The 25,233-nt window shown below is 35.8% G+C and overlaps 3 protein-coding genes across 7 annotated transcripts; 2 read left to right on the forward strand and 1 right to left on the reverse strand.

The window, feature by feature from the left end:
- Positions 1 to 296: 296 nt before the first annotated feature.
- LOC121808366 (5'-3' exonuclease-like) lies at positions 297 to 6,580 on the reverse strand. Of its 4 annotated transcripts, none has more exons than XM_042208804.1 (16): positions 6,475 to 6,580; positions 6,161 to 6,383; positions 5,906 to 6,086; positions 5,331 to 5,410; positions 5,182 to 5,220; positions 4,931 to 4,949; positions 3,856 to 3,909; positions 2,865 to 2,992; positions 2,714 to 2,785; positions 2,470 to 2,555; positions 1,744 to 1,853; positions 1,297 to 1,347; positions 1,040 to 1,098; positions 747 to 791; positions 592 to 666; positions 297 to 514 (listed from the first exon to the last, which is right to left on the reverse strand). In XM_042208804.1, the coding sequence occupies exons 2-16, from the start codon at positions 6,290 to 6,292 to the stop codon at positions 383 to 385; spliced, it is 1,263 nt and encodes a 420-aa protein (XP_042064738.1). In that variant the 5' UTR covers positions 6,293 to 6,383; positions 6,475 to 6,580; the 3' UTR covers positions 297 to 382. The 4 variants fall into 4 exon arrangements, with proteins under 4 accessions (XP_042064738.1, XP_042064737.1, XP_042064736.1 ...); XM_042208803.1 differs by having other exon boundaries at positions 2,714 to 2,782; positions 5,867 to 6,086; XM_042208802.1 differs by having other exon boundaries at positions 5,867 to 6,086.
- Positions 6,581 to 12,629: 6,049 nt separating this feature from the next.
- Positions 12,630 to 18,075, forward strand: LOC121806795 (something about silencing protein 10-like). Of its 2 annotated transcripts, none has more exons than XM_042206948.1 (16): positions 12,630 to 12,888; positions 12,978 to 13,069; positions 13,264 to 13,339; positions 13,840 to 13,979; positions 14,077 to 14,223; positions 14,327 to 14,463; positions 14,794 to 14,881; positions 15,068 to 15,247; positions 15,477 to 15,644; positions 15,745 to 15,807; positions 15,929 to 16,068; positions 16,167 to 16,260; positions 16,763 to 17,016; positions 17,370 to 17,436; positions 17,533 to 17,601; positions 17,721 to 18,075. In XM_042206948.1, exons 1-16 carry the CDS (start codon positions 12,774 to 12,776, stop codon positions 17,850 to 17,852), a joined length of 1,962 nt encoding a protein of 653 aa, XP_042062882.1. In that variant the 5' UTR covers positions 12,630 to 12,773; the 3' UTR covers positions 17,853 to 18,075. The 2 variants fall into 2 exon arrangements, with proteins under 2 accessions (XP_042062882.1, XP_042062883.1); XM_042206949.1 differs by having other exon boundaries at positions 13,276 to 13,339.
- A 514-nt stretch (positions 18,076 to 18,589) lies between these two features.
- Positions 18,590 to 21,240, forward strand: LOC121806625 (biotin synthase, mitochondrial-like). The gene is made up of 6 exons (XM_042206743.1): positions 18,590 to 18,917; positions 19,017 to 19,196; positions 19,627 to 19,733; positions 20,124 to 20,329; positions 20,428 to 20,567; positions 20,720 to 21,240. The coding sequence occupies exons 1-6, from the start codon at positions 18,732 to 18,734 to the stop codon at positions 21,023 to 21,025; spliced, it is 1,125 nt and encodes a 374-aa protein (XP_042062677.1). The 5' UTR covers positions 18,590 to 18,731; the 3' UTR covers positions 21,026 to 21,240.
- Positions 21,241 to 25,233: the final 3,993 nt, after the last annotated feature.

Genomic DNA, 25,233 nt, shown 5'->3' on the forward strand with positions numbered 1-25,233 from the left:
CCATATTTGAGTCATAATGTTTTAGGATTTGATCTTAATTTTTGATAGCTTTGGATCCTCAAAATTACAAATAGGCATATATGGTCGTTTTACAAACTGGACCTCAAAGTGAGCACTTCATTGTTGGTGTTTCGTTTGTGTGTGGACTAAGTTCAAATGTGATTCTATTTTCAAACATTTGTGATTTTTCATTTTTTTTTTCAATTTCGAGTGATGTTAACAGTGAACGAGTAGTCTATTTTTAAACAAGTTAATATTGTAGAAATGTAAATGGGTACCTAAAAATGCATTCGGGATTTAAAAGAACAAAAAAAAGGTTCCCATTTCGGAAATATTCAAATATATAGAATGACCACAAAGTCGAAAAAAAAATCAGAGTGAGTTAGTGAATAATCCCTTGAGTTTCAAGCTTCTTCCACAAATTAGAAGCCCTTCTAATTATAGTATCTGCAGAAAATCCTTCTGCATAAGCACTAATGGCAGTCAGTAGGCTTGTGAATTTCTGCCCATCATCCTGTATTGAATACCAACAAGCATATTAGAACTTTAAATGTTTCATCAAATGAGTAGAACACAGCATAATCAACTGACCTCTGGTTTGATAAAGGGCAGATCTTTGGTGGTATACGGGACCATGTAGGATGGAAGGTCGGAACGTAGCATTGCCTACGTTACATGAAGCAATGAGCTTAGCTTTTGAGCATCGGAACACTGAAAGTAGTCGGTTAATGCACAAAAAAGCTTACAAGATTCTTGCTTAGAATTGCCTGCTCAGCATTCGCAATCAGTGCCTGGAAAAACAGAGTATTTGATTTCAAGAAGATAACTTAGAAGCCTTCTCATCCAAGGATGTATAAAATTGATGAATCCGTTATGCAGATTACTGCACTAAAAATAAATTTATCCGCGTTGGAATCCCGGAGAGGGCGAATATTTTTTTTTTAAGTGCAGTAAATTTCACAGCAGATTATATGTCAAGTTCAATCCAGGCAGATACGAAAGGAAAAGGTTTAGGGAACCAGCGGTATAGTCAAACAACCTTTTTGATTCGCTGCTCCTCAACTTCGTCAACATGACGCAATAAGTTCTCCAATGAACCTAACAAAATATAATAGGATCAAGTCAACTTGGGAACTACATAATCATTACATGTGAAAAAAATATCATACAAACTTCAGAAAATAGAATTATGGTCAACGACTTTTTAGGATAAGCATAATAACCTTCATAAGCATACACTAAGGCTCTTAACATGCTATTGTTTGAGTAATAGGTAAAGGTTTCACGTAAGCGTACCAAACTTTGTAATAAGTCGAATAGCATGAACATCTCCAATACCATCAACTCCTGCATTACAGATCAGAGATGAATAAATTTCTAAACTTAGCCAAGTATGGCTTTAAGAGGTAACGCATCAACTGAATAACCAATATGTGGGTGGAAGGATTAACAACTAGCTTAGTCAAATTCAAACCTTATACCTTAGTCAAACCATCTATGAAGTTGTTTATGGTAGAACACAGAATTTGAAGCTGTAACCAAATACTTTGAAGTCAACTACTACTATTTTCGTTTAGCAATTGTGACATTGATCGTTAACTGATGTTCGATGTACAATCATCGTTATACAGCAGTTTCATAATGCAGATAGTCCTTAAGCATGGCTTACCTTTCAAAAAAAACAAAATGAATTCACACAAGAATGACGCTGAAAGTGAATGCAGTTTTGAAACATAAAAGAACCTGGAATGTTATCAGATTTGTCCCCCACAAGTGAAACTACATCGACAAACTGTAATGGCTCCAGTGTCCCATACTTCCTAGCAAAGTCTTCCATCCCAAAAGAGGACATCCTAAAACGAGTAAGAAATGTGGTAAGAACAAGATAGCAGCGAAAAAGTTGCATAAGTAAATAGAAGCATATAACGTGAGTAAAAAAAGTACTACTATAAAGTAATAAACATAAATAGGACTAACAATATTTCTAACTCAACTCTAATTTATGCTTCTTCGACCACCAAGTACATACTTTAATGCTCAGCCCGCTAACGAAATATCCTTAGTTCTTTGTTCATGTTTAACAAAATTTTCAACTAACTACTGAAATCAATCAGGGAGTTCACATGGGAATCGAAACACAAATCTGAAATTATTCCTATAAAATGACTGGATGGGAAACTTGAATGGCATGCTTCAATTTCGGAAAATTACCATGAAATTATAATTTAAGGTAAGAAGTAATAAGATGGAAGTTTCATTGTAGAAGATGGAAGTTTCATTGTAGAAAATGGAACTTTTAGTGGTTGCAGCCAATTTGCCATAGCTTCACATAACAATGGGACAAGTTGACCTTCAAATATTATTAACAGCTGAAACCGACAGATATTTTGAACACATGCATAGCAAATAAAAGAGGCAAATAGACATGCAGATCTCGGAAAGGTTGTCAGTGGCCAATAGGATACTAACTCAAAGCCACGGGGAGCGATTCGCAACAGGCGCAATGAAGGAGATAGTATCTGGAAAAAATCTTTGTCTGGGGAGACAACTCGTACCTGTACCGATTATCTTAAAAAATAGTCATGTTCCAATGAAGAATGGAACAAAAGGATAGGAAAAAAAAACCTACTAGATATTGAACGTTGTTATAGAATATTAGAATGTGAATATTGTTCGGGAAAAGACTCTAAAATGAAATAGGTAGTAAAAATACCTTGAACCCATCATTTACGCTTTTAACGGCCAGTGTCCCAATTACATCATCAGCTTCAACACCTGGAACCTGCTTAAGAAAAGAAAAGATAATATCACATGCTTCTGCTACCTTTGTAATCAACAAAGAATTAATATAAAAGAGTGTGAACCTCAATCACTTTGATAGACATAGCCTTGAGGGATGCTTTTAAGTACTGAAGCCCCTGGACTACAGTATCAGGAGTTGGAGGCCGATTGCTTTTGTAAGAAGGGTATAGGGTGTGACGAAAATTCATGCCTACAAAAAATTGACCAATCAAATCTATTTTCCCATTATATTGATTATATAGGAGTGTGCGTTGGGGGGGGGGAGCATAGGTTCCCTAGTGCATTTTTTTCAAACATGTTCATATTATTTCACATCAATACTTACAGAACTCCACATGACATAGCCAACTACAGGTAACAAAAGATAGTGTAGTTCTGAGTTCTGAATAACTTGTTTTAAATCCCAGCTTGAGTTTACACAAAGTTCATCATACCAAACTAAGCAAAGGATAAAAGAGCAGACGAGAAGAGAAGCAATCTCAACACAAAGGAAATTGATATATTACTGCAGGGATTAAACTAAAAGAAGAACAAAGCAAGAACTCAGGAAAAATCTCCTACCACAAATGTCGACTCTAAATTCTAATTGGTCCTAGACGTATCTCCCATAATCAGGCGATAACTATTTATCCAACCTAAAGTTTCAAGCCCGCTCTGGAGCTGGAGCTCATAGCCCATACTAAAAATTAAATAACTGAAATAAGTAAACCAAGCAAGAAAACAAATAAAACAACTCTTGTAAATCTTGTCTCCAACACAAGATCTCTTCAAGGATGCAAATGCTGACATCAAGATATTTGTATGCAGTATGCACGATCAAGCTTTTCTCTCTATCATAATTAATAACTTTGGGCAGTTAAAACTTCATATGCTTAGCTAGACAGAACTATTAGCTCAAAGTTCAAACTTAGATATAGTTTCAAGTACTATTGCAATAGCAAATAAAATATGAAGAGATTCAGGTAACTGCTCATGGATATGGACTACTAGATAATAGCCGTCCCTTGTTAGCTAGTCATAAATGAAGAAAAAAAATCAAATCAAATAGCATACCTTTTCCAACAAAACTTTGTTTGGACGAAAGAGACGCATGACCATAAGGACCCCCTGTAAAGAAAACTTTGTTTTATCAAAATAATTCACTCAAGGCCACACGCATCTATCTTTTGTTAATAATCATTATAGGGCTATAGTCAGTATATATAAACATATATTAACATTTTATACAGAAATTACAACCGAAAGACACCATTTTAGGTCTGTTCTGAACCAATATTTCCCACCCCCACCCAAGAATAAGAAGAAAAAAATTTGTTAATATGAGTTATCCTTGAATTGTACATAGAAGCATATCCAACCTTGTGTTTTCCTTAATTTTATCAAGATCCACCAAGCATAAAATGACCATTTGCACCCATGAAATAGTCAGCCCGAAAAAAAGATGAGAACAGTAATGGTTAATTTTGACAAATATTCTCCATTAGAAAGTAATAACTGATTCCATACATTTAGAACTTTTCTATCAAAAACAAACAGTCTATTCTTTCCACTCACGTCTTAACCAAATTCGGTACTATCTGGCAGTTCGCATGATTTGATGAGATTAGTTCAAGCTTAAATTGAAAAAGAACAATTTGAAAGGAAAAAGATGCATGCACAATGACCAGGCAAGATGACACTCAGCTCCAATCAAAATGGGCTCTGACAAGCAGTTTACCCATTACTTAGCACAGTAGATGAAAGATAGTCTTAGCTAAATATACTCAATGTATCATTGCCAAGACCAATTAATTAGACCATGCAAATAGAACTGAATTCTGATGTATTGAAGCCACATCATCAAGTAACCTTGTAAAGTCAGAATACAAGCATAAAACCTAGAGGCAGACAACAGAAGAAAAAAAAAAGACGTAAGCAAACTTGGACCATTCCTAATAAATGAGAAAAACAATCAAGATTTAACAATATTCACAATATATTTGCATATCACACAGCCCCTTAAGTACCAGGGCATAACCATAGATAATCGGTGGGTATTTCCAGATAAAGAAGATACAAACAGTAGAATTAGTAGCTAGATAAATAAATGGAATAAAGAGAATATTATATAGTTCGAAAGCAAGCTTACCATCATAGTCAAAAACCACCTGGACGCCGTAAAGAATCATTGCAAAAAAATAAGGGAAAAAAGCTTGTGTTAGAGAAGACACATCAACAGCTATATGTCAATGCATAAAAGGCACAAAACTGACATGGGGCATAAAAGAAATCAGATGACACAGGGTCCTTGAAAATCGAGATTAAAAGAGTTAAGCCAAAAATGAAGAGACTTTTGAAGATAAACAGGGAAGAAATATTATAGGGAGAATGAGGGCATACCACTACATGTGTAGGGATATATTCCAATACATCAATTATCTGCAAGAAGACAGTGAAGAAACTTTAAGAGAGTACAAAATATAGAAGATCAGTTAGCAATATACAAAACTAACACTAGGTAGATATAAATAACCGTAAGGAAATCTTACCAGAGACAATGCACTGAAAATTGTTAGGACCCAATCTCCGTTACCATTAGCATGAGATAGATGACCATGGTGCAATTTTGCTGTAAGAAGAAACACCTGAAATGATGAGTGCCCAAACTAGTGGTAGATGATAGAGGTAGGGAGAAGAAAGCCAGCTACCAATAACCGCAGATGATCTAGCATATGTATAGGCAGTGAAGTTGATCAAAGTTCCGAATAGAAACAGAACTCCTATTGGATATCAAGTCGATTTGTAGAATACATAGCCTATTACAATTTTGTCTTGATTAGTTTGTTCAAGAGATAAATTATGTGCTTGTTTTATCAATAAGAGTAGATTGTAGAAAATGAACTATTGAGGAAATTAGTGAATATGTCGGCATCGTGTTGGACTGGCCATATGGCGTGAAGGGAAAAGAACGCAGAAAACCCCACTTAAACCAGTTATGCGCGCCAGTAATGAAGTCATGATATAAACCAATAAAACCTATCTTGTATCCGATAAATTATCGGAATATACTAATCATTGTACATACCAATAAGCTTGTAATACGCTCTGTATATTATTGAAGTACCATCAATGAGCATTACTCTGCCATTTGATGGATTTACGGCGGTGGAACCATCTTCGCGTGGAGCGGTATCAACGAGTGTACTCTGCCCAACCGTTGCATTTTGAGCAGCTGAACTTACACCTCTTAAACGCAAAAGCTTACGAAATCCAGAACTCGAACTAGGTCGCGCTTTGCACGAGCCCTATACACAATCACACAACTATGAGTAACAGGAATCGTGAATTGCTAAGTAGTGAAAAGTGATGAAACATCTACCTTTTTAAAAAGGAGTGAGTAAGACCTTCTCGAATCTCCAATTGACGTCAATTTGTGGCCCAACTTCTGATTCACCGAAAGACTCCTCCAGGAAACATGAAGCTGTTGGTGCGGAATTTGAAAGCAAGCCATGAAAATTGGCCTATTTATCTAAGCATTTTGGTGAACGGTTGAGCAACAGAGAGTAGCAAACATTTGCATATCATACTTCAATCGAAATTAGCTGATTTTCAGAAGAAGAAAAAACGCTCAGTCAATTACAATAAAATTAAGAAAGAATACAATAAATAGAACAGCACAACTACAAAAATTACCGTGGCTTCAGCTGCGTTCTCGTCAAGTTGAGTAGTGAGAGAGGGTGGGGGAGCGGCGGAGCGGTGGCGGGTTATAGGCGGGGATTTTGGATGAGTGAAGAATGATGGAGACACATTTATTATTATTATTATTATTATTATTATTATTATTTTTATTTTTTTAGCCGTACTATTTTCAATAGTGCATTTTGTTAGTTTTTCAATTTTGATCATTAATAGTTTAAGAAAAGGTTTAAATCTCCTTCGGTGTGGACTAGCAATAGTATAGCTTAAAACTCATTTTGTCATATCATCATGCACTAGCAACAGCCTAATCAATGCCTAGCTAAGCAACAGTCTAACAATAGTCCAGTAACAGCCTAGTTAATGTACTAGCCCAGCAAATATAAAAATAACAAATACTCCACAAAATAAAGCATCCGGAAAAAAAACATAGTTTATAGTACTAATTCGAAAACTTTCTTTGTATTACAAATTTTGAAAATAAATACAACGATTAAACAATCATTCAAAGAAAATATAAACGATATTAACACGCAATCCTACGTGCTCATAACTCTTCGATTATATTGCGTTGGAGTTGAATATGAGCTTCTTGCTGGCGTATATCAACAAATGCTTGCACCCTTTCGGTGTCACCCGGGGTATACCCATGCGTACATGGGCGGTGGCCACACCGTGGCGGTCGGGCCCACGCCAAGGCACTGGTTATTGAGATGGACGACGATTGTAGAACGTTGATGTCATTGTTCAACCCGGCAACCCCAAAGTACGCACACCAAATCGACAACCGGTAGTCAATAACGACTTCGAGGATCATTGTTGTATTTGATATATTTTTTTTTCTCAAATTCATTTAAATGGCTAGGGCATTGGCTAAGCTATTGCTAGGCTTGTTTGGCTAGACTATTTTTAGTCCATGATGATATGGCAGGAGGAGTTTTGGCTAGGCTATGGTTAGACATCCACTAACAAACCAATTAAACTTTCGGGTAGGAGAAGATCAAAATGTAATCAAAATCAAAATTTGGACTTCAAAATGGAGATTACAATACATAACACTGTCTGCTTATTCCTCCTAACTACGAGCTGCTCTTGCGCGATGTTTGAGCTTGGCCCTTTTATATCTCACAATCAGATAACACAACGAGAACATCGTGTTCACCTGAGTGAGGAAGGAAGAAGAATGTGGAATTAAGCCATCGCGGCAAAAAGATGGAATGAGTGTAAGCAATAGCATACCAAGATTATGATCGTGATCAGAGCACAAAGAGGAAGACTCCATTGCCATTCTGGCCTGCTAAGCTTCTCCTCCTACTGTACAAAGTAAATAGTATTGTAATAAACAAATAAGGCAGTTCTACGCTTATCAAGCATTGTTAAAAAAGCTCAAAAACATCTGAAAGTTGATGTTTCTCTGCGATACAAAAACTAGTAGTAGCAAGATCGCGCGGATAGAAAGAAGACATTTCAACCAACGTTCGTGCAGGCAAGAAAGGGAGCTCAAAGACCGGATACAAGCAAGTCCTACATGAGGCATACATCCAAACACGACGACTTAGATTCAGGAAACAACTCCATGAGGCAAACAACGAGAACCATTTTACTTGATATACGACAATATGAGCAGAAAACCACAGTGAGGACTTGAAATGTCAAGCATCAACAGTTGTAAGAGAACCTTTCAACGATTTCAAATTGGAAAGGGCGAAAGACTTGTTACGAGCCACACCACTGTAGTAATTCGAAGAACTGATTACTCCTTCAGAGTTCAAACCACATTTGACATTTGGTTCTTTGATCTCACTCACTCACTAGAGTAACAATTTGCATAAATCCACAGAGTTCCCATTCGTGGAAGATCACACATTTCCAGATTCAAAATCCAAGAACACAGACAGTGGCTGATCCATAAATTTTATATTGGGGGTGACTTGAAAATGTAAAATCTAGCAAATCTTTTCTCTTTTGTTATCTAAATTTTTTCTATGAAGTCATTTCATTATATAAAAAAAATTTAGAGTTATTACTTGAAAAAATTTTACTATTAAATTGACGATTTTTAGATATTTATATAACAAAAAATTCATTTTAATTTATAGAAAGTTCAAAATATTTAAACTAAAAATAAAACGCATCATATTTTTCTATAGAATCTAAAATATGAGCATAATAGAAATCATGGACAATAAAGATATATTTAACCATGCATTTAATTAAAGATTAGTAGAAACTATATGAAGTATATGAGCAAACAATTAATAGTAATTCATTATACTTAATCAAACAATATTAGACACTCTGAACCCAGGTGACTGAAGTGATGCTTTTTACCACTAGACTACTTCCATATTTGAGCTACAATGGTACCCTTATTCTTAATTGGATACGCAGGGGCTTAATCAGAACCCTAAAAAGCAAAAAAATACGAAATTGGGGGAAATTTCTACATACAACCCTAACATCAAATCTCGATCATCACAAGATAAAACACGACTCAATCAAAAGCAACAGAAAATGACATACAACTCGGATTAACGCGTATGAGAACATGTAAAAGTACCTTACAATCAATGGCGTGGAAGAAACCATAAATTTTCGCCGGAACGGATTTCCGCCAAGGGCTTCTCCGCCAGATTTGCCATTTGATCAAAGTGAGCATTAATAGAAGATTGCAGATCCTCCATCGCATTTTTTCCCCTTGAAATTGGATTGTAGATATGGATTTTGAACTAAAATTTTTTAACACGATGTCGTTTCGATTGATAGCCGTAAATTTTAATTTTGAACTTTTAATATTATGCTCCAATACTATACTAAAAAAGGAGATTGGATTCCTGTTGTGCAGATCATATCGCTCGGTTGATTTTTATTAAGTTAGATTATTTTCTTTTATTCATAAATGAGTGGCTTTGATCTGCACAGCTGCCCTGTCCATTTTGCCATAGTAGGGCTAAAAAAGAAGATGTTTAAAAGGTGAAAGCTTTTTCCCAATTACTAAATCGAAAGGCAAAAACCACCGGGTTTTTGGGCCAACCCTACTCGGGTTCAATCGAGTGTGGGCTAATCGGGTTGTAATTTTTCCGGGTTATAAAAGTTCAAAATTAGACACTCTGAACAGGTGCCTGAAGTGATGCTTTTTACCACTAGACTACTTCCATATTTGAGGTACAATGGTACCCTTATTCTTAATTGGATACGTCGGGGCTTAATCAGAACCCTAAAAAGCAAAAAAATACGAAATTGGGGGAAATTTCTACATACAACCCTAACATCAAATCTCGATCATCACAAGATAAAACACGACTCAATCAAAAGCAAGAGAAAATGACATATAACTCGGATTAACGCGTATGAGAACATGTAAAAGTACCTTACAATCAATGGCGTGGAAGAAACCATAAATTTTCGCCGGAACGGATTTCCGCCAAGGGCTTCTCCACCATATCTGCCATTTGATCAAAGTGAGCATTAATAGAAGATTGCAGATCCTCCATCGCATTTTTTCCCCTTGAAATTGGATTGTAGATATGGATTTTGAACTAAAATTTTTTAACACGATGTCGTTTCGATTGATAGCCGTAAATTTTAATTTTGAACTTTTAATATTATGCTCCAATACTATACTAAAAAAGGAGATTGGATTCCTGTTGTGCAGATCATATCGCTCGGTTGATTTTTATTAAGTTAGATTATTTTCTTTTATTCATAAATGAGTGGCTTTGATCTGCACAGCTGCCCTGTCCATTTTGCCATAGTAGGGCTAAAAAAGAAGATGTTTAAAAGGTGAAAGCTTTTTCCCAATTACTAAATCGAAAGGCAAAAACCACCGGGTTTTTGGGCCAACCCTACTCGGGTTCAATCGAGTGTGGGCTAATCGGGTTGTAATTTTTCCGGGTTATAAAAGTTCAAAATTAGACACTCTGAACAGGTGCCTGAAGTGATGCTTTTTACCACTAGACTACTTCCATATTTGAGGTACAATGGTACCCTTATTCTTAATTGGATACGTCGGGGCTTAATCAGAACCCTAAAAAGCAAAAAAATACGAAATTGGGGGAAATTTCTACATACAACCCTAACATCAAATCTCGATCATCACAAGATAAAACACGACTCAATCAAAAGCAACAGAAAATGACATATAACTCGGATTAACGCGTATGAGAACATGTAAAAGTACCTTACAATCAATGGCGTGGAAGAAACCATAAATTTTCGCCGGAACGGATTTCCGCCAAGGGCTTCTCCACCATATCTGCCATTTGATCAAAGTGAGCATTAATAGAAGATTGCAGATCCTCCATCGCATTTTTTCCCCTTGAAATTGGATTGTAGATATGGATTTTGAACTAAAATTTTTTAACACGATGTCGTTTCGATTGATAGCCGTAAATTTTAATTTTGAACTTTTAATATTATGCTCCAATACTATACTAAAAAAGGAGATTGGATTCCTGTTGTGCAAATCATATCGCTCGGTTGATTTTTATTAAGTTAGATTATTTTCTTTTATTCATAAATGAGTGGCTTTGATCTGCACAGCTGCCCTGTCCATTTTGCCATAGTAGGGCTAAAAAAGAAGATGTTTAAAAGGTGAAAGCTTTTTCCCAATTACTAAATCGAAAGGCAAAAACCACCGGGTTTTTGGGCCAACCCTACTCGGGTTCAATCGAGTGTGGGCTAATCGGGTTGTAATTTTTCCGGGTTATAAAAGTTCAAAATTAGACACTCTGAACAGGTGCCTGAAGTGATGTTTTTTACCACTAGACTACTTCCATATTTGAGGTACAATGGTACCCTTATTCTTAATTGGATACGTCGGGGCTTAATCAGAACCCTAAAAAGCAAAAAAATACGAAATTGGGGGAAATTTCTACATACAACCCTAACATCAAATCTCGATCATCACAAGATAAAACACGACTCAATCAAAAGCAACAGAAAATGACATATAACTCGGATTAACGCGTATGAGAACATGTAAAAGTACCTTACAATCAATGGCGTGGAAGAAACCATAAATTTTCGCCGGAACGGATTTCCGCCAAGGGCTTCTCCACCATATCTGCCATTTGATCAAAGTGAGCATTAATAGAAGATTGCAGATCCTCCATCGCATTTTTTCCCCTTGAAATTGGATTGTAGATATGGATTTTGAACTAAAATTTTTTAAAACGATGTCGTTTCGATTGATAGCCGTAAATTTTAATTTTGAACTTTTAATATTATGCTCCAATACTATACTAAAAAAAAGGAGATTGGATTCCTGCTGTGCAGATCATATCGCTCGGTTGATTTTTATTAAGTTAGATTATTTTCTTTTATTCATAAATGAGTGGCTTTGATCTGCACAGCTGCCATCTCCATTTTGCCACAGTAGGGCTAAAAAGAAGATGTTTAAAAGGTGAAAGCTTTTCCCAATTACTAAATCGAAAGGCAAAAACCACCAGGTTTTGGGCCAACCCTATTCGGGTTTAATCGGGTGTGGGCTAATCGAGTTGTAAATTTTCCGGGTTATAAAAGTTCAACCCTAACCCTAAAAGCTCGGGTTTCGCGGGTTAATCGGATTGCTACCGATAAAATTAACATGCGATCAATCCAATAAATAATGTGAAAATTAGTTATATTTATAAAATGTAAAATATTTAATTATGATAAATTTTAGATATATGCTTAAACTTAAACATAAATATGATCAAATACTGATATTTGAGATTTATGCAAAATAAAACATAAATATCAATAAATATTTTAAAGCATATTTAGAAATTTAAATATATATTTTTAGTGAATTTGACATTTCTAATTCATTTATCTATTATTATATTAATAAAAATTTAATATATAATTTATATATTTAATATATAAAATGGAAAGTTATTTTTTCAGTAATTTATATTATAAAATAATCAATGAATGTATCGAATTAGAATCAAACAAATAAAACAATAGAAATTTTATTGAGTTTTCGGACTAGTCTATCGGGTTTTTGGGTCTGGCCCTAACTGGTTGCTGGTTAATCGGGTGCGGTTAATCAGACTGTAATTTTATCGGGTTAGAAATTTTCAGCCCTAAACCTATAAATTTGGCGGGCTATTCGGGCCAGCTTACGTGTTGCGGGCTAAATTGACGTCCCTATCTGCGAGGGTTTATCTCTCTACTCCTCCGACGGCATTTTCCCAACTCTCTCTCAACGCATCGCCACCGTTCAAATAGCTGCGATTCTTTCCTTTTAATTCCTCACCATCTGCCGAGCAGGATAAATTAGGTTTTCGTAGTTGTTGAGAGGAATAATCATGGGGAGAAAATCAGGGAAGTTCAAGAAGAAGGAAGATGAGGACCGCCCAAAGAAGAAATCAATTAGATTTGATTCTGGTAACGAAGACATGATGGACGACGACATTGATGTTTGTATGTGATTTTTTTGCTCAATATACCATGTTTCATCTCAAATTAAGGTTTTTAATTATGCCCTTTTGGTTCACTCATTGTTTTTTCAGTTCACAAGAAAAGGGATGTTGTCCCACTGAACATAAACGAGGATGTGGAAGAGTCCGACGAGGATGCCGAGCAGCCCGTGCTTGATTTTGAGGTTGAGCCCCTTGTATTTAATGATTTAGTATCATTATCATGTTGATATTTTTTTTATTGTCTGGATGTTGTGTGGTTATGATGAAGATTAACGAACAGTTTTTTATATATTTGCTTGTGATGGTGAGGACTAGAAGTCATTGGGTTGGTTACTTGTCTTACTCTTTAATAAAGTCTGGTCTTATTTTTTATTAGGATGAGGATGAGGATGAGGATGAAGACGAAGACGTTGATGATGATGATAAGCCACCAAAGGGTCTGGCTGCAAAAAGTAAGATAACCCCTCTGTTTGTTTGAATATATTTTCTGCATATAGCTTTTTGTTTTTTACTGGCGGAGTATGAGTATGTCATAGATATATCTATATGGATGATAAAGCTTGTTTACTTTTCACATGAATAGTTAAACAGTTTGGATCAATGCCAGGGAAAGCTTGTGATAAATCTTGCTAACTATGTTTGATAGTAATATATGTAATGGGTATAAGACAGCTGACTTTCATGAAAAATATCTCAAGATCAATCGTTGTAGTTATTAGACTGATTGCAATTACAAAACTCCATTATTGTGATGTTACATGACCCGTTGTATATATGCTTGCAGCTTGCAAAAGTATCATTTTTATTTGAAGGAGTAGATTTTCCTGGTTGGTTTTAGTTGATCTGAGTTGTACTTGGTCACCTCTCTCCATTATGTGGCTCATTTATTTTGTGGTAAATACCTTTTATGTTAAATGTGTTGTAATCTAAGTTGATTATGGGGTTTCTATAGTTGCAAGAACACAAAAGTACTTGCGGGCTAAATTTGGTGATGCTGAGGATGAAACTCTTGATGATGCCGATGAAGAAGAAACGGGAAGGGATTTCGGGGGTAAAAAGAGTGACCTGTATGGCGCTGATGTTGGCAATGAGGTTTGTTTACCCAACAATGCTTCGTGCTTAACACTAGATATGTTTGCTACTTCTCTGAGTGTCATGACTTGTTTTAACATTTTGCATTTATCTTAAGCCACGATCAAGTGACGATGAAGATGCAGCTGAAGAGGAGGATGCAGTTTTGAAACGACAAATGAGCATAGCAAACAATCTATCAATGGAGGATTATGGTGTTGAAGATACTAGCCAAGACGAGAGTGATAGGGAGCCCACATTTCAGGTGAAAATATATTCATAACAATTATGCCCAACAAATTTTCATGTTTCAGTGTCATGATTTAAAAAGAGATTTGTTGATTACTCGTCTTTTTGTCACATTTCAGGAAATCTTGGACCATGGGAAGCGCCCATCAAAACCTTCTCTCGACAAAATCAAAGATGAAGAAGGAATGACATATGAAATAGTAAAGAAAGATTTAAATGCATTGACAAAGGAAGAGCAAATGGATGTTGTGTACAGGTTAGTTTAGTTTTAGTTTTTAAAAGATTAGTTAGTCCTGTAAAATTTTCAACTTCGGCCGAGTACAGCACGGACATACTATTATTCACATTAGAACATCAACTAACTCTATATAAAGTGGATCCGTATCTGATGTATTCTGATCAATTAAAATTATTTTGATGCATGTTGTCACATTTTACCTGAATTTTATTTAATGGTTTAAATTTTATAAAATGAAAGTTAGTGATACAAGCGTAATAGTTAAAAAGTCATGGTGCAGTTGCAAAAAGGACCAATTACTGCTATCTGCTTTATGCTTACGGGTTAACCTAATGACCGGTTTTACAGCTCTGCACCGGAATTAATTGGCCTTTTATCAGAGCTGAAAGATTCCATTGACCAACTTGAGAACAAAGTGAACCCACTTGTAGAAAAGGTATGATCATTCCTTAATGACTAATGACTATGATTGCTGGATTTTCTCTACTTTATTTTGCTTAATGCTTTGTGCCATATGTTAATATGTATATTATTACACTAGTGTTTTTTTATGGAGTAGCTCATTAAGTTATGAGTTGGAGTTTTATTATGCATTCTGTTAACTATTCCATTACATATGAAGATTAAAGGACAAGAGAGTGGGAAGAAGGGAACAATGCACTATATTGAGGTCAAGCAGCTTCTATTGCAATCCTATTGTCAGGCTATAACCTTTTATCTTCTTCTCAAGTCCGAGGGGCAGCCTGTTCGTGATCACCCAGTTGTTTCTCATCTTGTAGAGATCAAGAGTTTATTGGATAAGGTTAATGTTTATCATTTTCTGGTGAACTTAATTTTTTATTTCTGGAAATTTTTATAATTCAAATTTTGTATGCCTATGTAGAATATAAGATAATGAAGCACTTAAATCTACTTTCATTGTTCCTCTATATCTTATGTGTAATCTCAATGGGGATTCAATTTGTCTTGACTGAAAGATGCTAACATATCCTTTCTTGTTACTGACTATTGATTTGTTAACCTTTTGGCAGATAAAAAACATAGACGATAACCTTTCTTTCGACATGGAAGAAACTTTAAAGAAGGAAGTGAACAGTGCAGCAGCTGTTAAGTTGATGGAAAAAGCTGTTCCAGTGGAATCCAATTCTAACAGCGAGATGTGTGCCATTGTAGCATCAGCAGAACAAGCAAAAGTAGAGGTGGGATCCTTTTAGATTGGTCTGTTAGCCTGACCATGTGCTGAGTTTTCTGAAATCTGTAGCCTCAATTTTTGTTCTTTTCGAATGTTAACTTTTGTAGCCCAACAAAGAAGCTGTATTGAATACCTTAACAAAAGCGAAGGGGTCACAAAACAAGCATCAAGTAAGCTGCCATGGCTTTGTTTTCTTACCAGTAGTACTAACTGAGGTTTCCAGTTAAAGGTTTTGTATTTAGAGACTAGTGGGCCTAGGTTGATGGCATTGATATTATTGAATTATCACAGGATAAGCAAGTCGGACTGCAGAGCATGGAAATGTTGAAAATAAGAGCTTCCCTTGAGGAGAAACTGAAACAACAAGGTGTTTTTGGTTCCATGGCACCAAAGGCTGTTAAGTCTAGTAAAAATCAGCAACCGGTTAACAGGTAGCTCTTTCCCTGTGAACAAGTATCAGATTTTCCATGTAATGATTAATGTAATGCTCTTATGCTAATTGAAATGAATGTCATTCTGTGTATCATAGGCAACTTGAGACATTTGATGATTTTGTTGATGAGGCCATGGAAATTGACGCTGCGTCAAATCCCAAAACAGCTCTTCGCTCAAATAAACGCAAGGTGTGTAAGGCATTTCAGGAATATCTCTTCTTTTATGATACAAAATATAGCATTTTTGTTGCGATTCAATGGAATTTCTATTCCGTATGAATAGTTGAAATTTGTAAGGGTAAACAGGCATCCGAAACTTCTTGTAGCAATAAAAAACAAAAGATATGGGGTGTAAACTCTGTAATTCTCTGGGGTGATTAAAGAATCAGATAAAGCGGGTGATGGCATACAGAACTTAGATGGAATTACAGTTGTAAAATGACACTGGAAGACTTCCACTTATCATAACTGTAAAAAGAATGAACGAACAGAATGGCTGGTGATCCTTGAACTTTGATTAATGTTTATTTTGTCAATATTATAACATTCACTTGATCCATAAATTTTACTCTGATCAATCAGTAGTCAAAGTCATATACATGAGATACTTATAATGTGTCCTATTCATATTCTGAGATCATTTTAATTTCCTTGTTTAGAATTCCCTTGGAACTAACTGTGTCTTTGAAAGGTTATTGCTGGTGATGATGATATACCAAAACGAGATGATATTGGGGAAAGGCGAAGAAAGCACGAGCTACGAGTTCTGGCAGGAGCTGGAATTAGATCCGGTGAAGATGCTGAAGATGAGACTGGTAGCCTCTCTGGTGATGAAGCTGATGATGCGAATGGAGAAAGCGATGCTGATTCTGATTTAGAATTTTACAAACAAGTGGAAAGCAAACATGCTGCAAGGCTTGCTGAAAAATCTTCCAAGTACTCCAGGTCTCATTATGCTTTCCGATTATTGCATAACTTCTGTATATCGATGATCCTATGTGCTTGAAAAAGAAATAAGGGGCTTTTGCTACACTGCTCTCTCTCTCTCTCTCTTTCTCTATCACCTTAGGCACCTTAGTTATTGAACTTTTTCTCGTTATTTCATATGCACGATTGTACATGCCTTCGACCTCCCTCAATATATATTTCATCCATCACTTGTCACACGTCTCATAATGCTAGAATCTGTTTTCCCAGATTATTTGATGAATTTATCGTCTGCTGACCCGTGTAGCTAGAATCTGTTGTCATACGAATTTATCGTCTACCGAGTACTGACCCAATTTAATGACCAACAGAGTTCCAGAAGTTCCATCGCTGCCAGACACTCTTGCTGATGATGGAAAGCGCCATATCACTAATCAAGTACTGAAATATTTCCCTTTATATATATATATCCTCTGCTTTACATTGAACTTTTTCTTTGCTCGACTCACTCGGCTCTTGTTTGTATCCTTCCAGATTGAAAAGAATAGAGGTTTAACTCGCGCGCGGAAGAAACTGACTAAAAATCCTAGGAAGAAGTACAAGGTATTTGAGCAAAATAGCTCCCTCTGTCTCTCTCACGACCTCTGATTGAATAGTTAAAAATAGTAGTTCTCGCAGTAAACGCACTCTGAATGGTAACATGTACTATTTTTTCTCAACAGTTGAAGCACAAAAAGGCAGAAGTGCGTAGAAAGGGGCAGGTTCGTGAGATCAGAAAGCCAACCGGCAGCTATGGAGGGGAAGCATCGGGTATTAACGCAGGGATCAGCCGCAGTGTCAGATTCAAGAACTAATTATCTTATATTTATTCGAGCTAGGAAATATGTTTTATTTATTTATGTGTTGTTCAACAACACACCTTCATAGCTAAGCTACATTAAGTTGGAAAATTTACAGGCATTACCAATTAGTGCTTGCTACCAATTTTTAATTACTTTGAAATCATTTGTAGAGCTTTCAACAGTGTCCCAATAGTTTTTCGTTGTATCAGCCCTTTTAAGTAATGATGTTGATATATCCCATAGCTTACAAATAGATAAAAAAAAATGTTAAAAGTTGGTATTGATTTTTACGTTGTTCGGTAGATAAAGATAAAATAGTGACGTGTTTGCTTGATTGGATTAGTTAATAGATTAAAATTCTGAAATGATACTCGTAACTCATGTCATTTCAATAACAATTAAGTAATTAGATTAACTAATGCTAAACTAAGCTTGATTATCTAATTCAATTATAAATTCAGCTCATTAATATAATGACTTAAAAAGGGTGCATAATGATTAAGTAAGCTAAACTGTGATTTATTAATTAAGTGTCTAATTAATGAATAATCCAAAAATCAAGAGAAATTGGAATTAAAAAAAAATCAAATCCCACTCCGCGGCAGACGTATGTCTCCATTTAACAACGATGCAACAATTATACCGTTAGGACAAGATTATTTTTTGTAGTTAAAGTAAAAGAAAATACTACTACTATTATACGGAGTAATGGATAAAAATTTGTAGTACTCCTCGTTTTTAATTTTAATTTTTTTTTCATTTGAAAAAATCTCCAACCAATTCGCGGCACTGAAGCGTGAGCTCTCGTCACTCTCAAGCAGCGGAATTCTCGAGGAGAATTGCTTCTCATCGCCCCCAATTCTCCATTTCTCTCTCAGCACCAGTGGCTTAATGATGTGGGTAACGAGATCGATTCGACGCCCACTCGCCCAATTTCAGGCCGCCGCGAATTTCTCATCTTCCGCGGCGGCACTGGAGGCGGAGAGGTGCATAAGAGATGGGGCCAGGAATGACTGGAAGAGAGAAGAAATCAGCTCCGTCTACGATTCACCTGTTCTCGATCTGCTATTCCACGCTGTATGTCTTCTGCATTTCTCCTGCAATCACTGCTAGCTTAATTTAATTATCTTCTCGAATTGGCTTTTATCCTCTTCTGATTTCATGGTAATGCTGCAGGCTCAAGTTCATAGACATGCTCACAATTTCAGAGAGGTGCAGCAGTGCACGCTTCTATCAATTAAGACCGGTGGATGCAGCGAAGATTGTTCCTATTGCCCGCAGTCGTCCAGATACAGCACCGGCGTCAAAGCGCATAAGCTTATGAATAAAGACGCAGTCTTGGAGGCCGCCGAAAAGGTTCAATTCATATTTTATATACTCAATTGATAATGTGAACTTGGATTTTATGGAGGGACATGATTATATAGAGAAGCAATGGAGGTTTAGTTAGGGACTGTTGAATTGGTGTGTGTTGATGACTATAGCAAATTGGCAATTCCCTTGAATCTCGAGATTCTTGCGGAAACCGGCATTTGAAAAGTTGTTCATGAAATTTGTGTGCTTCATTAGCTTGCTTCTATCTTCGCATTATTTTGGGCGTGGTGTCTATGTGAGAACTATAATTATAGCTCAATCGCTGGTGTCAAACACGACTCATAGTAGCTATAGTAGAGCGTGCTATTGATCTTCCGTGTGATTTCTCTTTGTTTATCCTACTTGAGCAACTTGCTTTCATATGCATCTGCATCAAACTTGTAAAGCATCTTGTTGTTTTGTTATGAAACAGGCAAAAGAGGCGGGTAGCACTCGGTTTTGTATGGGTGCAGCATGGCGAGACACTATTGGAAGGAAAACTAATTTCAACCAAATCCTTGAGTATGTTAAAGAAATAAGGTAATGGACTAATAATCTCTGATATACATGTTACAAGTGTTGTAGTAACTTGATATGGTATGATAAAGACCTTGTTTTTATATTTATCGACTTATTTATATGTGTAATTGTGTAATCATCTAACTGGTGTAGTCAAGAAACATGGCATATATGCTTGTGGAAAATAAGCCCGTTCATGTGCATGGTGAATGGATCTTTCCTCTTTCCTTACATGGATGCTTATACTGCAGCAAAATGTTACGTTGTCCTTTTTTGTATTGAATGTTACATCTGTTTGCTCTAGCACGTTCTGGGTTCTTCCTATTTCTGTTTTTGCTGATTGCCAAACTTGTGTTCATCCTCCAATTGCATTAATTATCTGAATTATCAGAAATGTTTTTCCTTTATAAGGGGTATGGGGTTGGAGGTTTGCTGCACTCTGGGGATGATAGAGAAGCAGCAAGCTTTAGCACTCAAGGAAGCAGGACTTACAGCTTACAATCATAATCTCGACACCTCAAGAGAATACTACCCAAATATTATAACCACTAGAAGCTATGATGAACGGCTCCAGACCATTGAGTATGTCCGTGACGCGGGCATCAACGTCTGTTCAGGTATTTGCATAATTTTTCGTGCAAATAAATCTTGACTATGTCGTGTAATACTGCCTAGCTTATTATAGCTAAATTTTGCTTCCAACTTTCTGTTTCAGGTGGAATAATAGGGCTTGGTGAAGCCGAGGAGGATAGAGTTGGCTTGTTACATACATTGGCAACTCTCCCGGCACACCCTGAGAGTGTTCCCATTAATGCACTCATTGCTGTGCAAGGCACACCCCTGGAAGATCAAAAGGTAGTCCTATAGTTTGATTTTAGCCAATCCTACAATTATAATATAGGAAATTTATTTCTGGAAAGAATAAAACTATAGAAAGGGTTTAACTAAATTACTATAAAACATGAATTTTGTGAGTGGTGATTGACCGTTGATATTGCATAATTCAGCCAGTTGAAATATGGGAGATGATCAGGATGATTGCCACAGCACGCATTGTGATGCCAAAGGCGATGGTGAGGCTCTCAGCTGGGAGAGTTCGTTTCTCGATGCCTGAGCAGGCACTTTGCTTTCTTGCTGGCGCAAATTCCATTTTCACGGGAGAGAAGCTCTTGACAACTCCCAACAACGACTATGATGCCGATCAGACCATGTTTAAGCTACTCGGGCTCATTCCCAAAGCTCCTGATTTCTCACAGAAGTCGGCCAACTTTGAAACAGAACATGTTGAGGTGGCAGCTTCGAGTTCTGGTTGAATCTGCAATTTCTTTTTTCTGTCTTTTCATATTGTAAACTTTTATGATCGTGTACCTCTAGTAAGATAGTTTTGCCTTTCATCACAATTCTACACTTGTAGTATTTGCCATTGTTTGTTACTCATATGTTATTTCAATGTAGTGCAACATAAATCAAAGATGTAATCAGACTAGTTGTATTTAATTCTCATATTTATTCATTAACAGTTCCTTCATAATCTCATTCATATTTTATTAAATTAATTAATAATGATTAAACACCTCCTTAATTTTAATTATTTTTAATATAAATTATTTATTTTCTTTGTTTTAATTATATAAATTTTAATTCTGTGGAGTATTAACTTTAATTATTACTTACGTTTTTATCCCACTTTATTCCGTAAAAATCTCTTTTTTTAAAGTAAAAATCTCATTGTTTGATGATTTAATCTAAATTGAATAATTTGAATTCACTTAGTATTTCATTTTAATTCCCTATTTCAATATGACTCTCAATATATATGTTACTGACTTATTTCTAAAATTTTCTTTTTTATTCTTTATTCTTTTCATATTTTTATAGAATTTTCTACTTTTTTTATATTTTATTTATTCTTTACATCTAGATACTTTTACTAGAAATATCTTAGTAAGTACTATATTTTTTTTAGTTACTTAAATCAAGTATGTAAACTATGCGTAGACCAAATATTTGGTATTATGTAATTTTAATCATTAATATCTTATGGCACGCCGAAGCATAGTTTCAGTGAGCAAAGCTAAAAAGAAACACATAAGAAGTTAATCACAACATCAAATTAGTTGTCATCATAGAAAAAAAGTTCACACACATACAACAAAAGAAATAGTACAAGCAATATATATTAAGAAATAATAAGATCATAAACTTTTGAAAATTTTACTTATAACATAGAGTATCATGTGTGACATGCATAATTTATTTTAATTTTTGGTATAAGTCATAATAGGGTGCAATTGACAGTTTGCTTGGTTTTAATTTTGTTTCAAAGTCCCAATAAATTAAAATAGCCGAAAGGAATGTAATGACACCAAACAAATTGGACAAAAAAATGGCAACATTATTAGGTGGCTTTGATAATATTTCTACTTGGCTTGTCACAAAAAGAAGTGAAAGAGACAATAATGTGCATTAATTCATACACATTTCCAATTTCTTTCATGAGTTTATAAGTATATCTCTTCCGATTAACTTATGTAATACTCCCTCTGTCCCATGCTACTTGCACTTTTGCTTTTCGGCTCGTCACAAACTCCTTACACTATTTATAGTTTAAGTTAGAATTAATGCATTTAATTAATATGTTAGATTAAGTTAAGAGCTCCTTTATTAAATGATGTCTCATTACACTTAAAATTCTAATTTAATCACACTAAAAAATCAATCCCAAATTTACGGCCTAAAATGAAAAGTGCGAGTAGCATGAGACGGAGGGAGTATATATTTAATAGTTGTATATATCGATTTAAAATGTAATACTATAAAAAGTTGGATATTAAATTTTAATTTGTTTTCGAATGCATCTGATTTATCATTTATGCTAGTCACTTAAAATTCATAAAAAATTGCTAGACCATTTTACTATTTTTTGGAATTGGCAATTGAAAGATCAGAAATATGAGTGACTAGGTCAAGTTGATTTAATAGATGTGACGGGAAAATACATTATTGATTATAAGCACCCTTGTTTTGTGCCACAATCTCCGGTAGAGAAAAATTGGCTCCAAAATCAACCCATTTTATTGTATTAATAAAAAAGTGCCATAAAAATATATGTTTTCATCAAAATTAATATACACCTAATGTAACAATGACAATTATATTTATAGGACAAAGTCTTGTACAACTCCTCTTATTACTTGTACTACTATTTATGGTTTTTTTTCTACAAATTGAATGACTGACATATACCACTTCATAGTAGAAAGACTTCGCACATATAGTAGGTGATCCCGAGTACTTAACATGGAGATTATTAAAGATTCTTCTCACATTCCACTGACTCATTCCATTTACTTATCATTTGAACCTAATATAACAAATGAGACTCATATTCCACTAGCTTTCTTCCATATAATTTTCTTAACATTTTTAAAAATCCATACCGAAAAGAAATGAGACTCCTATTCGCGGACGAAGAGAGTATCATTTATCCAAGGTGAGTGATGCATATTACTAAGTGGAACAAGTCTAATGACATATTTCTCTCTTACTTTATTTTTTCAATTACTTTATTCTCTATTTTCAGTTTAACTCACTAAACAACATTTATTCAAGAGTAATCCATGTGTGTACAATCACAGTGTATGATTGGCCAAGAGCGAGCCTGCGAGAGAAGTGACGTCTGTTGCTGCTCTCCAATCGTGAAAGGAGACACTAATGAGAAGGCGAAAGCATATGTGTGTCGACTAGAATACGGGGAAGAGGGTTGGGAGTAGGGAGGCCACGGCTTAGTTAAGCTGTTGGTTGTCTCGTAGTGATTGCTCAGTATATAACATACAACTTTTTTTCTTATTTTTTTATGTTAAAAAGAAAAGCATTACTTAATTCAGTATTTCTTACACAAGTATAAATGCGTAAAGAATATGTTGACTACACCACTAGAATCAATTTTGAAATAGTTTTATGAAGTCAATTTTCATGAAAAGAGTTAATTTTTCTTTTTACACAAAAAAAAGGGCAAGGGCAAAAGTGTACAAAGACAATGTAAAGTGTTAATGGAAGTGAAGCAAAGTCCAAACCGCGTGGGCCCATTTTCTAGAATTGCACTCCCCAACGTTGGAATTTTGTTCACGGTCCAGTACCTGTACCGCAAGGGGCCCGCACCAGATTTCTTCACCTGCTCTGCTCATCTTACACGTGTCCATGATGAGGCTGATGTTACACGTGTACGGTTCCTATCACGTCTCAGAGCTGGGCCCCCGCTAATACTCTACTCATTACTTACCCGGCTCTGTCAGATAGCGATTTGGCGCCAAGAACAAAACAAATGCTTCAATTTTTCGATAACAAATGGCTTTTAAAAGGGTAGGAGCATTCACAATTGTGCGGATGTCCCGGCGGACGTCCCGATGAACTTCCTAAAAACACTTTCCGCTACGTTACAAGGATTTCTCACTGCACTGCTACGTCATAAGAACATCCCACTGCATAATGATGGACATCCCGACGGACAATAAAAAAAATAAAAAAATCGAGATATCCGCAGGGACTTTCGTCGTGGCATCGCAATGACGGACGTCTCGAAAAGCAGCGGATGTGCGGTGTCCGCAGCCGACGTCCGCGTCCGCCTCTTCCTCGCCTAATGACGGACGTCCCGCGCGGACGTGCGGTGCTTATTCATTTCATAATACTACTACTACTACTACTATTTTCATGTGACAAATAATACTATAAGCTATTTATAGATTTAGATGGATTTTTGGCATTAGATAATGGTGTTAGACTCGGCCAAAATCACATGAAAGTGAGGAATATGGGATAAGTTCTATAGTTAGACATTAGGAAGCTAAAATTACAAACAAAGTTAAGGGATCTTTTTAGCATCAGATAAAAGTGTTGATTGTGTGAGTACCATATGAAGAGATGAATGTCTGTTACAATTTATACGAGGGACACTAGCAACCTAAAATCACTAATAACTTATAAATGGAGTTATAGATTATGTAATGTAATGACGCATGTATTGCATATGAGTATTCAATGATTGTATTTAGAGCAAATACTACAAGCTTATTCGATCAATTAGATTGTTTCGGCTTCCAATTATTGGACAGACAATGGTATATCGTAATAGGATAAAAGTAATTTCATTTAGAGCATCCGAAATGACGGACTTCCGCGCGGAATTCCCATGGACGTCCCGGAATTCCGTCGCGGACGTCCGCCATTAGGCGTGCCCGCCACGGATACGGAATTGGGCTGAGGACGTCGCAGGTCTTCGGCGTTAAGCGGAATTCCGCAGGGACGTCCACCATTGCGTCGACTCCCGCGGAATTCCGCTTTATTTCGTTTTTTTTTGTAATGTCTATATATACCGCTCGTTGAACCACCATCCTTTCTCTTTAGGAGGTGTTTAGGAGGTGTTTTTGGAAATTTCGCGGAATGTGTTTAGTCAAAAGTAAAATTGAAGTGACCTCGTTGCAAACCACCATCCTTTCTCTTTCACTGGCGTCTCTGTATATTA

This window comes from Salvia splendens, chromosome 6, assembly GCF_004379255.2.
Source record: "Salvia splendens isolate huo1 chromosome 6, SspV2, whole genome shotgun sequence".
Taxonomy (NCBI): domain Eukaryota; kingdom Viridiplantae; phylum Streptophyta; class Magnoliopsida; order Lamiales; family Lamiaceae; genus Salvia; species Salvia splendens.